Consider the following 15454-nt stretch of genomic DNA (forward strand, 5'->3'; position numbering starts at 1 on the left):
CTGCTTATACCCTACATACATTCTCATTCTAAGGCAAGTATAAAGATGACTTGAGTCTTTAATATGGTAAAATACCCCAAGGTGCTTTACCAGGAGTATTATCCCTCAAAATTTTGACATTTATCTTTGCTTGGCTAAGGAGATCAAAATTGCACATGGTATTTCAAAGTCCAACAATTATAGCAAAACCTCCTTATTCCAACCTTCTTTCAGTAAAGGACAGCATAACATTTGCTTTCCTAATTGCTTATTGCATGATAACTTGTTGTAGGTTTCGTGCAGGGGTTCACAAGTTATTTGAATATCAGTCATTATTAGTGACATATTATTTTACTATTTTCTAGTTCATTCCTTTCAAAATAGATAATTAAATATTTTCTCACATTGGTCTGTTTCCATGCTGAACATCTCTGTGACACTGACTAGTCTCCATTTGTCCTCTCTTCATCCCAAACGGCTGCAGTTCTTTGCAGACTTTGTGCCTTCGTCAGAGCTTACTTCCCCACTTAGCATTCCATTATCAGCAAATCTGGATACATTACACTCTTTCCTCCTCATCTAAGCTATCAATATAAGTTGTAAATTACTGAAATCCAATCTCTGATCCTTGCAGCATTCCACCAATCTGCCAACATGGAAAATTGTTTATTCCTGCATTCTGTTTTCTATCTGTTGGTCAGTGCTCAGTGCATACCAATATATCTGTAATTCAATGAAACATTGTCTTGTGTAGCAATCTGTTGTGCCACAGTGTATCAGTGATTCCTGAAGAAGGGCTTATGCCTGAAACGTCGATTCACCTGCTCCTTGGATGCTGCCTGACCTGCTGCGCTTTTCCAGCAACACGTTTCAGTGAATCAAATACCTGTGTAAAAATCCTACCTATGTTGACCTTCCTTATCTACCCTCCTAATTACACCCCTCAAAATTATTAAGTACTATTCCCTTTCATAAAATTTGATTCTGCCTATCAATATGATTCTTAAAGTGATCTGTTAACATGTTCCTCATGGCAGATTGTAGTGATTCCCTACTATCAATGTCAAACCAATTAAGTATAATTCCCTTTTTACTTGCTTCCTTCTTTCCTGAACAGCAAGGATATGTTTGCTACCTTCTAATACCTGAAGAGGACTGTTCTTGAAGATGAATAGATCACTGTAGGTGCCTTTTTTAAAATCATAGGCTGTGGACTGTCATATCCAGGGATTTGTCAGGTTTAGCTCCATTAACATTTTAGAGTTGATTTTAATTTGATGTCCCTCACGCACAGAGACCTTTGATTTCCTCACTAGTTCTAGGATGTCTCTTTACATAGAACATTACAGTGCAGTACAGACCCTTTGGCCGCCCTGTCTTACTAATCTGAAGCCCATTCCACCTACACTATTCCATTTACATCCATATGCCTGTCCAATGAAGACTTAAATGAACTTAAACTTGGCAAATCTACTATCATTGTAGGCAATGCATTCCATATCCTTACTACTCTCTTGAGTAAAGAAACTGCCTGTGACATCTGTCTTATACCTATCTCCCCTCACTTTAAAGCTGTGTCCCCTAGTGTTTGCCTTCCCCATGCTTGGAAAAAAGGCTCTCCCTGTCCACCCTCTGATTATCTTGTGTCTCTATTAAGTCACCTCTCAACCTTCTCTCTAGCGAGGACAGCCTCAAGGCCCTCAGCTTTTCCTCGTAAGACATTCCCTCCCTACCAGGCAACATCCTCGTAAATCTCCTCTGCACCCTCTCCAAAGCTTCAACATCCTTCTTACAATGCGGTGACCAGAACTGTACACAATACTCCAAATGTGGCCGTACCAGAGCTTTGTACAGCTGCAGCATAACCTGGTTCCGGAACTCAATCCCTCTATTAATAAAGGCCAAAACACTGTATGCCTTCTTAACAACCCTGTCAATCTGGGTGGCAACTTTCAGGGATCTGTGTACATGGACGCCGAGATCCCTCTGCTTATCTGCCCTCCTTAGAATCCTACCATTAGCCCAGTACTCTGCATTCCGATTACTCTGTCCAACCTCACACTTGTACATGTTAAATTCCATTTGCCACCTCTCAGCTCAGCTCTGCATCCTATCTATGTCTCTACTGCGACCTACTACATCCTTCATCACTATCCACAACTCCACCGACTTTAGTGTCGTCTGCAAATTTGCTAACCCACCCTTCTATGCCCTCATCCAGGTCATTTATAAAAATGACGAACAGCAGTGGACCTAACACCTTGTGGTACGCCGCTAGTAACTGGATACCAAGATGAACATGTTCCATCAACTACAACCCTCTGTTTCCTTTCAGTAAGCCAATTACTGATCCAAACTGCTGTGTCTCCCACAATCCCATTCCTCCGCATTTTGTATAATAGCCTACTGTGGGGAACCTTATCGAACGCCTTGCTGAAATCCATATACACCACATCAACTGGTTTACTCTCATCTACCTGTTTGGTCACTTTGTCAAAAAACTCAATAAGATTCATTAGGCACGACCTACCCTTCACAAAACCGTGCTGACTGTCCCTGATCAGATTATTCTTTTCTAGATGATTATAAATCCTATCTCTTATAACCTTTTCCAACACTTTACCAACAACTGAAGTGAGACTCACTGGTCTGTAATTACCAGCGTGGTCTCTACTACCCTTTTTGAACAGGGTATCCTGTTTTGCTATCCTCCATGCACTATTCCTGCAGACAATGATGATTTGAAGATCAATGCCAAAGGCTCGGCAATCTCTTCCCTTTCTTCCTAGAGGATCCTAGGATAGATCCCATCTGGCCCAGGGGACTTGTCTGTCTTCACATTCTGTAATAATTCCAATACCTCTTCCTAATGAACCTCAATCTCTTCTAGTCTAGATGAAAGTATCTCTGTATCTTCCTTGCCAACATTGTCATTTTCTATGTTGATCACTGTTGAAAAATATTTATTTAGTGTTTCCCCTATCTCCTCTGCCTCCACACACAACTTCCCATTACTATCCTTGATTGGTCCTAATTTAACTCTCGTCATTCTTTTATTCCTGACATACCTATGGAAAGCCTTAGATTTAACCCTGATCCTATCCACCAACAACTTCTCATGTCTCCTCCTGGCTCTTCTGAGCTCTCTTTTTAGGTCTTTCCTGACTTCCTTGTAACCCTCAAGCACCCTATCTGAGTTTTCACATTTTGCCCTATCATAAGCCGCCTTCTTCTTCTTGACCACGGCTCACGGGTTGTATAGCGTCCACCCTGTCTAACTTATCTAGGACACACTGGTGCTTTTCCTTGAATAAGCTCCACATTTTTAATGTGTTCATCCCCTGCAATTTCCTTACCGAATCTACGCTTCCTAAATCTTTCCTAATTGCATCATAGTTTCCCTTCCCCCAGCTGTAACTCCTGCTCGGTGGAGTATACCTATCCCTTTCCATCACTAAAGTAAACTTGACAGAATTGTGATCGCTGTCTCCAAAGTGCTCACCTACTTCCACATCTAACACCTGACCAGGCTCGTTACCCAGTACTAAATCTAAAGTGGCTTCGCCCTTGTAGGCCTGTCTACATAGTGTGTCAGGAAGCCCTCCTGCACACACTGGACAAAAACGGACCCATCTATAGTACTCGTACTGTCGTGTTCCCAGTCAATATTTGGATAGTTGAAGTCCCCCATGACAACTACCCTACGTCTCTCATTCTTATCGAGAATCATCTTTGCAATCCTTTCCTCTACATCTCTGGGACTATTCGGAGACCTATAGAAAACTCCCAGCATGGTGACTTCTCCTTTCCTGTTTCTAACCTCAGCCCATAGTACCTTAGTTGATGAGTCCCTAAACACCCTTTCTACAACTGTAATATTGTCCCTGAGCAATAATGCCACACCTCCCCCTCTTTTACCATCTTCTCTGTTCTTACTGAAACATCTGAATCCTGGAACCTGCAACAACCATCCCTGCCCCTGCTCTATCCATGTCTCTGTAATGGCCACAACATCGAAGACCCAGGTACCAACCCATGCTGCCAGCTCATCCACTTTATTTCGGATGCTCTTTGTATTGAAATATACACACTTCAAACCAGGTTCATGTTTGCCAGTGTCAGGTAAATGATTTTGTAACTCCCTACTGTCATCCTCTTCTACACCTGTCCTACAATTTTGGTTCCCATCCCCCTGCTGTATTAGTTTAAATCCACCTGAATAGCTTTAGCGAATTTCCCGCCCAGGATATTGGTACCCCCCTCGTTTAGATGAAGACCATCTTGCTTGTAGAGGTCCCACCTACCCCAGAAAAATCTCCAGTTATCCAAAAACCCTCCCTTCTGCACCATCCCTGTAGCCACGTGTTCACCTCCTTTCTGTCCCTGTTCCTCACCTCACTAGCACGTGGCAGGGGCAGCAAACCAGGGAAAACAACTCGGTTTGTCCTAGCTCTAAGCTTCCATCCTAGCTCCCTGAATTTCTGTCTCAAGTCCCCATCTCCCTTCCGACCTATGTTGTTGGTGCCAATGTGGACCACAACTTGGGGCTGCTCCCCCTACGCCCGAAGGATCCCAAGAACACGATCAGAGACATCATGGACCCTGGCACCCGGGAGGCAACATACCAACCGTGAGTCTCTCTCATCCTAACAGAACCTCCTATCTGTCTCCCTAACTATCGAGTCCCCAGTGACAACTGCTTTGCTCCTTTTCCCCCTTCCCTTCTGAGCAGCAGGTGCCCCACTACTTTCCTCTGGTAAGTCACCCCCCCCTCCCCCCAACAGTATCCAAAACGGTATACTTACTGTTGAGGGGAATGGCCACAGGGGATCCCTGCACTGCCCGCCAGTTCCCTTTCTGTCCCTGAACTGTCACCCATCTATCTTTTTCTTTTATCTGGGGAGTGACTACCTCTCTAAGTCCTGTCAATAACACCCTCCGCCTCCCGAATGATCTTTGTGTCTTCCACTGTGAATGCATCTGATCAGAAAGCATATCAAATGTATGGTCCAGGAGAAGATGCAAGTCAGCTCAAATGAGATAGGGTCTTATGTAGTATTTTGCGTGTGAACATTTATTTGTAGGATATTCTATTTCCCCAATGTCCTTTCTTTTTCCACTTTGCTGATGAGTGTGGTAAATCTGACTTCTGAGTCATAGGGTTGTGGGTCAAATGCCATTGTAGTGCCTTGACACGCAGTCTAGGCTGACGCACATCTGCGTGGTCAGAAGTTCCCTTTTTTGAATGAGTTTTAAAGCCAAAACTGTGCCATCCCTGTTAAGTGATTTTTGAACGATCAATGTAACTGTTTTGAAGAAAAGTGAATTCTCCCGACGTCTTGACTGATTTATCCCTTGATCAGCAATCAAAACAGATTATCTGATTATTGTTGAATGTTTTCTGGTCCTTGCTGTGTACAGTTTGGTTGTCACATTTCCCATTTCAAACAGCCATTGCACTTCAAAAGAAATATTGATAATAATACCCTTTGGAATTCCTGTGATTATGAAACCACAAGATAAAATCAAGTTTTTAAAAAAAAATCGAATTGTACTCTGCAAGTACTAATTAATAGATATTAATAGAGTTATGATTTCTACAGATTTTATTTTCTTAAATAAGCATGCAGGTGAAAAGCCTCCTTCCTTGCATGGGCTACAATAATCCAGTTCTGGGCTTAGTCATGGTACACAGTGGCATGAAAAAACATGCAATTTAATCAGCAAATGGGACTAGAAAAGTTTAAGATGTCTGGGCAGCATGGACGAGTTGGACTAATCGGCACACCCAGGACTAGATTACTAGGTCTAAAAACGAAGGCTAAGAAAAGGAAGTGTAAAATATGGATTTAAGGATAAGAAATGGTTTTATCTCCGGTCTTGGACATGAATTTCTATTTTTATTTCTGCGTTGTATTCTGGGAAATTTTCAGTTCCTTTATTTTGTACTGATAAAGTGACAAAAATAGATGAAGTGTGGATTGTGCTGTAGTTCATTTGAAACCAAAAGATGATTAATTCTGGAGTGACTGATTCTGGACAAATATATACAGTACTTAGAAAATTTGTTTTCACTGTCAAATACTGAATCATCTTACACTTTAAAATGCTAGAAAATGGCAAAGAAACTGACGCAATGTTGAGTATATATCCCGCTTAAGTAATAGCAAGTTCTTGCCTGATTGAATTTCCATATATTATTTTCATCTGTCCTACGCGAGAGGATGGGGTGTTTCAGGTCATATGAAGGCAAACTGAAGTTTGCAATTTGATCCCAAAGAGAAGAACTCCTGAAATGCAATGCAATAAATGAAAGAGTTTAGCTTATCCATTTCACTGAAATTAGTGGCTTGAGGAATAAGGAATTGGCAGCAAAGACATTTGAAATTGAGTTTGGTGTAAGATTGGAAAAGTTAGTGAGTTCTTACATCTTTGTTATCACCAGAAGCATGAGGATCATGTATAGGCCATTCAGTTCTTTGAAGCCTATTCCTAAGTTTTTGGGGTTCTTGTGGCGCAATAGTAGTGTCCCAACCTCAGACAAGATGTCTGGGTTCAATTCCCACCAGCTCCAGAGGTGTGTCATAATAAATCTTAACAGGTTGATTTAAAAGAAGCTTCCCAAGTTCTACATAATTTGAGTTGCATGCCTGATATTGTGCTCGCTTCTGTTTACCACAAATTCTGATTCTTACTGAATGTTGACTCCTTTAAGAATTCGAGTAAAAAATGAGGTCTGCAGATGCTGGAGATCACAGCTGCAAATGTGTTGCTGGTCAAAGCACAGCAGGCCAGGCAGCATCTCAGGAATAGAGAATTCGACGTTTCGAGCATAAGCTCCTGATGAAGGGCTTATGCTCGAAACGTCGAATTCTCTATTCCTGAGATGCTGCCTGGCCTGCTGTGCTTTGACCAGCAATACATTTGCAGCTCCTTTAAGAATTCCCTTGCTTTATTTGATACCAGTTTTCATGCTCACAATTTTATTATATTTATGTTTTGGTCAACATTTGCAACAGATTTATGATCATTTTGTTTTGTTTGTCTTTCAGGAAATTCGTCTTTTCTGGATGGGTATCATCATGAACCCACTAAGGTAAATAGGATTATTGGAATGGAAGGTTCAACTGCTGCTTGTGGGGCAAATAGAAAATATTCCTCCTGAGTGTCGTGTGTATCTTTAAATATGCCCGTCCATCTTTTCAGCTTAGAATATTATATGCGATCAATTCAGGTCACTAGTGAAACTGAAGGGCAACCATTAATTATCTTCAATTGACTTCTCTGTATGCATTCATGATTAAATTGTTATAGAGTGCTAGACTGTCAGTGATTAGTGTTAATTTTTGTCAATGACAGTAGAGTAGAAGTTAATCACTCTTACTGGTATTAGTTAAGAATTTGAGGACTTGCATTAATATAGCATCTTTCACATCCTCAGTGCATCCCAAGGCACTTGTCAATCAAAGTACTTTGGAATTTTCTTATCACATTGCTGCATGATTAATAAATACTGCAGCTAATTTACACGCAAGTTTCCACCGGTATTCATGAGATGAAATAAAAACAATCAAAACTAATAAAAACAAGGGAGTGGAAGCTAATGCCGCAGTTACATAATTTAAGGTTATATCCAAAGTGGGACAGTGTTCAGTTCTCTACTGTACATCGAGAAAGATATATTGAATATGCAAGGCCTTAGTGCAGATTTAGCAGAATATTACCAGAGTTATTAAAATGTAAAGTATAAATTTGCTCTGGCTGTATTTTGCTTTTAGAATTTTGAGGAATAAGCTCATTAAAATGATCAAATGTTAAAAGATGTTAAATGTTGAAACAGATAAGTCAAGAGAGACAATTTCATCTGGGGATTTACAATTAAGGGAGCAAAACCTTAAAATTAGAGCTAGATAATGCAGGGGTAATGTGACAAAGCGCATCTGTATGAAAAAGACAATGGAAATCTGGAATTCTAACTACCTCCACATTTCTCCCTGCTCCTCAGATTTTTGATAAATCAGGTTAGTAAGGACTACAGAAATGAAGTTAAAATGCTGGTGCCATGAAATGGAAGAACTGGCTCAATCAGTTGATTGGGCTACTCTCCATGTTCCTGAAGAATTCTGTACTCCAGCATCACTTGCATGGCAAAATTTCTCTTAATCTTAATTTTGCAGCGATTACTCATCACTGACTTCCAAATTAAAGGACATAGTATTTACGTACTCACTCTGTCAAGACACTTGCTAATTTTAAAAGTCAAGTCTCCTCATGGCAAATTTAGGATGTGTTGACAAAATATCCATGTTGTTTAGAGGAAAGTTTTTCTGGGCGGAGAGAAAAACTGGAAAGGCAGTTCAGTGGTCCCTGTCATCAGAGTTTGCTGAGATGACAGTTTTGTTGAAGAGAAACCTGATCAGCAAATCTCAGTTCCTTCTCCTGGTTCTTAGAATTATGTGCAAGAGACCAGGATGATTAGTATACCCTTATGTTTAATTAATAAGTCTCTGACTTATTAATTAAACGTATTAGCTTATAGTAACTGATGAGAGGAAATAAATTGGCTATTATCAATATTTTACTGCAGATAATAACAGCTCCTTTCCTTTAAGGTCCAATAGCTTCTAACCCAAACTTTCACAGCTGCATGCTTTTCAGCTAGCTAGGAGCCAATCCCATAGTTGTTGGCAGGCTAGAGGTTTTTTTCCTGGGCTTTTAAAATTATTCTCCTTTTTCAATCTACAATCAAAAATGTTACCAAAAACAGATACAGTAGCTGTCTTGGTCCATCATTCTTGCTGACGCAGTAACCCCATCCATGACAGTTAGTTTCATACATTCACCACCATCAGCCATCAATCTTAATCAATATTGCCTTTGTTGTCCCTTTAGGTTTAAAGTTGTCTGCTGTTGTCAATGAGATTATTTTAACATATTGGGGTGTATCTCCTGTTGGGATGTTATAATGGTAGTGGAAACTCTGGTTGTACATGTACTTTGTTTTCAGCGCAAAGGTAGTGCAGCAGATAAAGCTCGAAAGGATGTTATCTTATTTATGCTAATCTTGTATCATAGATCAAAATACTTCCTTTTGTGGCTGCCCTCATTGAGACAGTTTTTTGGGGGGGGGGGGTTGGGGTGGGGAGGGGAAACTATATTTGGTTTTCAGGAGCTCATTTTTAATTTTCAATATCTCACTTCTTAAGTGATGCAGTCAGACAATAGCAATAACTTGTATATTTATGTTGACATATTGAATATTTGGACTCTCTCAGAAGCAGGATTAGAAGAATTAATTAATATCCTCAAAAATGACCAATTCTTCAATAAAATAAAAGCCAATGAACGCAAGTAAAGTATTGATTTCTCAACTACAGCAATACTTAACTTGACACTAGAAGATGTGCATAATTTAACAATGAGTTTTATTTTTCAAAATAACTGACATCTTCTACACACCGTCATCACCTCAAGCACACTTTCTGCAAACTGATGAGGTCACAGCTAATACAGGTACTGTACACAGAGGAATCTTGATTGTCCGAACGTCAGTTATCCAAATTTTGGATTATCCGAACAAGATCACAAAGTCCCGATGCTTGGCTAAACTATGTTGTCTGGCATTCCATTATCCGAACAAAATACTCCCTGCATGTGTTGTTCAGATAATCGGGGTTCATCTGTATATTTAGAACATCTCAAATCTCAATCTTAGTTTGAAGTTGAAAATTTGAGTTCATCACAACAGCGACCACTATAATTTTCCCAGTGTACGGAGAAATTGTGATTATAAAGTTGTCAGCCATTGACAGAATAGGAAATCCAATTGAAGAATTAAGTAACTGTGATAAACAAAAATTCTGGTCTGGTAAGTCCAATTTAATCAAGCATATCCATGTATGTCACATAATTGCGCCAACAAATTGGGACAGAGTTGGGTGCAAAAAGACAGGCAAGCCATCATTTGATATTGAGATCCCTCTATGAAGGGATGTTCATACCCTGCAACTACTGCTCAATGTTGAGGAAATGAAAAGTGCTGTCAACAAGTGATAAAGATAAATTTATGCAGCAAGTGGAAAGCAGTGGTGCCAACAAAAAAAGCAGGCATCCCTTATGGGTGCCAAATTCCAGATTTGAGTTTTTCCATTATTTTGAAACATAAGGCGAATGTTTGGAATAATTTAACGAGCAGGTGTTCTCTCCAACAAGGGAGAGGGTGAAAATGGCTGTCAATCTGATGTTAAAGAAGCGCTGCTGATGCGGTTTAAGGCAAGTTAAACAGAGAATGTTCCCATCTCCAGTCCAATCCTGCTTGTAAATGGTGATCAATCTGGAAAAGACACTGGATCACAATGCATGCATCTGCAGCTGCACTGATTCAGGATGAGACATGGCATCATCTTCCATGTGATGAAAGTGCAACAGTTACAGCAGAAATGACATGGTTGATTGCATGATGGTGTCTCTCTGTCTGTCTCTCAGCCCCCTCTCTGTTTCTCCCCCCCACCCGTTTCTCCTTGTCTCTCTCCCCATCCCATCTCTCACGCTCTCTCACTGTCTCTGCCCCCCCCGTCTCTCTCTGCCCCCCCCGTCTCTCTCTGCCCCCCCCCTCTCTCTGCCCCCCACCCCCCGGTCTCTCTCTGCCCCCCCCCCCCAAGTCTCTCTCTGCATCCCCGTCTCTCTCTCTCTCTCTCTCTCTCCCCCCCCGTCTCTCTCTCTCTCTCTCTCTCCCCGTCTCTCTCTCTCTCTCTCTCTCTCCCCCCCCCGTCTCTCTCTCTCTCTCTGCACCCCCGTCTCTCTCTCTCTCTCTCCCCGAGCCCCGTCTCTCTCTCTCTCTCTCTCTCTCCCCCCCCGTCTCTCTCTCTCTCTCTGCACCCCCGTCTCTCTCTCTCTCTCTACCCCCCTGTCTCTCTCTCTCTCTCTCTCTCTCTCTGCCCCCCGTCTCTCTCTGCCCCGTCTCTCTTGCCCCCCCGTCTCTCTCTCTCTGCCCCCGTCTCTCTCTCTGCCCCGTCTCTCTCTCTGCCCCCCCCGTCTCTCTCTCTCTCTGCCCCCTGTCTCTCTCTCTCTCTGCCCCCTGTCTCTCTCTCTCTCTCTGCCCCCCATCTCTCTCTCTCTCTCTCTCTCTCTCTGCACCCCCGTCTCTCTCTGCCCACCCCGTCTCTCTCTCTGCCCACCCCGTCTCTCTCTCTCTCTCTCTCTGCCCCCCGTCTCTCTCTCTCTCTGCCCACCCCGTCTCTCTCTCTGCCACCTCCATCTCTCTCTCTCTCTCTCTCTGCCCACCCCGTCTCTCTCTCTCTCTCTCTCTGCCCACCCCATCTCTCTCTCTCTGCCCTTCGTCTCTCTCTCTCTGCCCCCCCATCTCTCTCTCTCTGTGCCTCCCGTCTCTCTCTCTCTCTGCCCCCCATCTCTCTCTCTCTGCCCCCGTCTCTCTCTCTCTCTCTCTGCCCCCCCGTCTCTATCTCTCTCTGCCCCCCCATCTCTCTCTCTCTGTGCCTCCCGTCTCTCTCTCTCTCTGCCCCCCATCTCTCTCTCTCTGCCCCCCGTCTCTCTCTCTCTCTCTCTGCCCCCCCGTCTCTATCTCTCTCTGCCCCCCCATCTCTCTCTCTCTGTGCCTCCCGTCTCTCTCTCTCTCTGCCCCCCATCTCTCTCTCTCTGCCCTTCGTCTCTCTCTCTCTCTCTGCCCCCCCGTCTCTCTCTCTCTCTCTCTGCCCCCCCGTCCCTGTCTCTGCCCCCGTCTCTCTCTCTCTCTCTCTGCCCCCCCCGTCTCTCTCTCTCTCTCTCTCTCTCTGCCCCCCCGTCTCTCTCTCTCTCTCTGCCCCCCCGTCTCTCTCTCTCTCTCTCTCTGCCCCCCGTCTCTCTCTCTCTCTCTCTCTCTGCCCCCCGTCCCTGTCTCTGCCCCCCGTCTCTCTCTCTCTCTCTCTCTCTCTGCCCCCCGTCTCTCTCTCTCTCTCTGCCCCCCGTCTCTCTCTCTCTCTCTCTGCCCCCCCGTCTCTCTCTCTCTCTCTCTGCCCCCGTCTCTCTCTCTCTCTCTCTCTGCCCCCCGTCTCTCTCTCTCTCTCTGCCCCCCGTCTCTCTCTCTCTCTCTCTGCCCCCCCGTCTCTCTCTCTCTCTCTCTGCCCCCCATCTCTCTCTCTCTCTCTCTGCCCCCCATCTCTCTCTCTCTCTCTCTGCCCCCCCATCTCTCTCTCTCTCTCTCTGCCCCCCCGTCTCTCTCTCTCTCTCTCTGCCCCCCCGTCCCTGTCTCTGCCCCCCGTCTCTCTCTCTCTCTCTGCCCCCCGTCTCTCTCTCTCTCTCTCTCTCTGCCCCCCGTCTCTCTCTCTCTCTCTCTGCCCCCCGTCTCTCTCTCTCTCTCTCTCTCTGCCCCCCGTCTCTCTCTCTCTCTCTCTGCCCCCCGTCTCTCTCTCTCTCTCTCTCTCTGCCCCCCCGTCTCTCTCTCTCTCTCTCTCTGCCTCCCGTCTCTCTCTCTCTCTTTCTGCCCCCCCCCCCCCCGTCTCTCTCTCTCTGCCTGTTTCATTAGCTGAAGTTGTAAAGGCCACAGAGATGTTCCAAGATTTCTCACTGCTTCTTGACAATATGTTTGACTGCGTCAACAACATGGCAGCCTGCTGTATTCATCTGAAGGCATCATGCCAAGCAGACAAAACATTGAAAATGTGAATGCATTTAAAAAATAGACATGTTTCATAGTTACTGCTTCATTCCTTTAATTTTTTTATTGACATAAAACATGTTTGTAAACAAATTGGATTACATAGTGGTTTACTTGCCTGTTTCAAAGCTCCACATAACAGGGTGAATAATGCCTCTCATTTGATCTACCTTGATTCTATTGTAGTAACTCCTGTATGTATATAGCCCTAAGATATAAATTCTCCATTCAAGAAATCAGATTACCTGAGCAGTCTCGAGTTTCTCTGTTTTCCAGCTGCTTGAGAATTCAGCTGACAATTTTAAAATACTCACCGCACAAGCACAACAGAAGTGCAAAATGTCTTAATCACCAAAAATAGCTGATTTGTTTTCATACATTAATTAGAACAGAAAAATACTTTGAAGCTTTTTTTTAGAAAGTCAAAAATAATGTATTTTACAGGCTTACTTATTCTGGCAAACTGGTTATCAACTGAGCTACTATGTCAATTAACCATATCCCCCTTAATCCAAGCACTCATTCATACACAGACAAGATGTGATTTACACAGCTCTGCAGCACGATTTTGAGTGGGAAAAATAGGAGAAACTTTTTGTCAGTTCCATTTGTTGATGAGTTCGTATTGTGCAATGATTGGAAATCTCCAGACCAGATTTCAAATTCAGTTGAGAAACAGTTCAGAGCCTAATAATTGAACCTTTATCAAGTGATTAGATTAGATTAGACTTAGATTAGATTAGACTTACAGTGTGGAAACAGGCCCTTCGGCCCAACAAGTCCACACCGACCCGCCGAAGCGAAACCCACCCATACCCCTACATTTATCCCTTACCTAACACTACGGGCAATTTAGCATGGCCAATTCACCTGACCCGCACATCTTTGGACTGTGGGAGGAAACCGGAGCACCCGGAGGAAACCCACGCAGACACGGGGAGAACGTGCAAACTCCACACAGTCAGTCACCTGAGTCGGGAATTGAACCCGGGTCTCAGGTGCTGTGAGGCAGCAGTGCTAACCACTGTGCCACCGTGCCGCCCACAAAGTGGGTTTGTTTTAATCTATTTAGCTAAGGTATAAAAAGTTCTGCTTTCAGCACAAAGATCTTACTCTTGCAGGCAAGAAAGACAGTACTGCATCCTTACAAATGTCTACAGACAGCTGCCCAAAAGCTTCCGTTGTATACTGAAAAAACATCTATTACTTCGGCCCAGAGGCTCTTGCTAGGTGACCGCAGCATAAATACATTAGGGTTTGTTTACTCAACAATTAAAGCAATAAAATTCCAGCCTTGTCTCTCTCTCTCTCTCTCTCTCTCGCTCTCTCTCTCTCTCGCTCTCTCTCTCTCGCTCTCTCTCTCTCGCTCTCTCTCTCTCGTTGGTGATCACTACTTTCCAAAACCACGTTTTGTTTATAAATAGCAACTAGTTAGTCTCTTTTAACCTTCTGACTTTCCAGTTCCAGGCAATCACATAAATCATTTGCAACCCAATAATGCCAAAATGTCCATTTTCCAGTTCTCATATCCATAAATATATGTTCACATCATGCCTCCATCCTTTGAAGATGAAACCCCATTTTCAAATACCTTTGATTATGATATAACATGACTCATACAACAATAACAAAATTCTCGTTCACTCTTTAGACAAAATTTATACAATTTCCTGCCATCACTTAATCTCCAAGCTATTTTGACAATATTACATTTTTGATAACATGTCAGCAATTAATTATACAGTGACATTGTCTGGCTGTTGCAGTAGTTTAATGTATCATAATTAGGTACACTCCTGAAAGCCTTGTTTATTCATCTTGAAATGAAACTGAAGTGTTTTTAAATTGAATAGCGTGACTTAACGTTGATGCAACCCAGTTGGTGTGAACAAAAAGCTGATATCTCTTCAGTTTTTAATGTCTTTGGTCCTTGCCAAAACCCTTTTAAATACATGAATCTTAGTAAGAAACAATACACTGCCAACAATACAATCTTTTAATCAAGGAATTGGTTGCAAATTCATTTGTATTGCTACATTTGCTTTTCTGTAATCAGTGCATAATTTAGTTAATGCATTGGGTTTAGGAACTAATACAACTGGTAGATTTCATCTGCTATGGCTCTGTTTATTCAAGTCCCTTTCTAACTTGTACCATATCTGTTTTCACCTGAGTTTATGTTCCCCAGCTAAAATTATGAATGTTGTTGTACTGGCGCTGTTTCCCTTTTAACCACATCTGTGTGTACCTCTACAGATTTCTTAGAACTCAGTGAGTCACCACACTTGATCTCTATTTTGCTCTTCGTCCAATTAGGAAAATATGGTGTCTAATTTGTCCCAGTATTTCAGCATTGGCTAATCTGAAAGTGGGAGGTTCATGTTGTGATTGCCTGCATCTCCTTATACCTCACCATTATTATGTCTGTCATCCTTTACTATTCCCACCACCTAACTGATTTGATCCTTAGCTCCTCCATACAATATTGTTTTAATATATTTGTGACCATTTATTCTGAGAGCGACATACATGCACATGCTCCCAATTTCCACGTCCAACAGTCAAAATGACTTTGTTTCATTCTTTCAAATTCTTTGCAGGTCAGCACAGGCTGTTTCCACAAGTTTTAAAACATTTGGCTCTATGTTTCAGGAACCAACTCATATGCACCATGAATAGCCTTTTCTTTAACTGCCTCATGATCTGCTTCATTGACGCCTCTTCTGACAGTGTGGCATAAATTTCTTTTGTTCCATTCATCAACCTTTTCTGCGTGGGCTGTGTCCCATTTTTCTTCAGCCGCTTCATTTGTTTTGGTGTGTC

At 42.9% G+C, this 15454-nt stretch overlaps 1 protein-coding gene across 1 annotated transcript in view; it reads left to right on the top strand.

The window, feature by feature from the left end:
- usta (uronyl 2-sulfotransferase a) overlaps positions 1-15454 on the top strand; it is a 93750-nt gene that overhangs the window by 18355 nt on the left and 59941 nt on the right. The window contains exon 2 of the mRNA XM_060831050.1: positions 7032-7075. Within this exon, the coding sequence (XP_060687033.1) occupies positions 7032-7075 (44 nt within the window). The remainder of the gene's footprint in view (positions 1-7031; positions 7076-15454) is intronic.

This window comes from Hemiscyllium ocellatum, chromosome 10 (genome assembly GCF_020745735.1).
Source record: "Hemiscyllium ocellatum isolate sHemOce1 chromosome 10, sHemOce1.pat.X.cur, whole genome shotgun sequence".
NCBI classification, from domain to species: Eukaryota; Metazoa; Chordata; class Chondrichthyes; order Orectolobiformes; family Hemiscylliidae; genus Hemiscyllium; species Hemiscyllium ocellatum.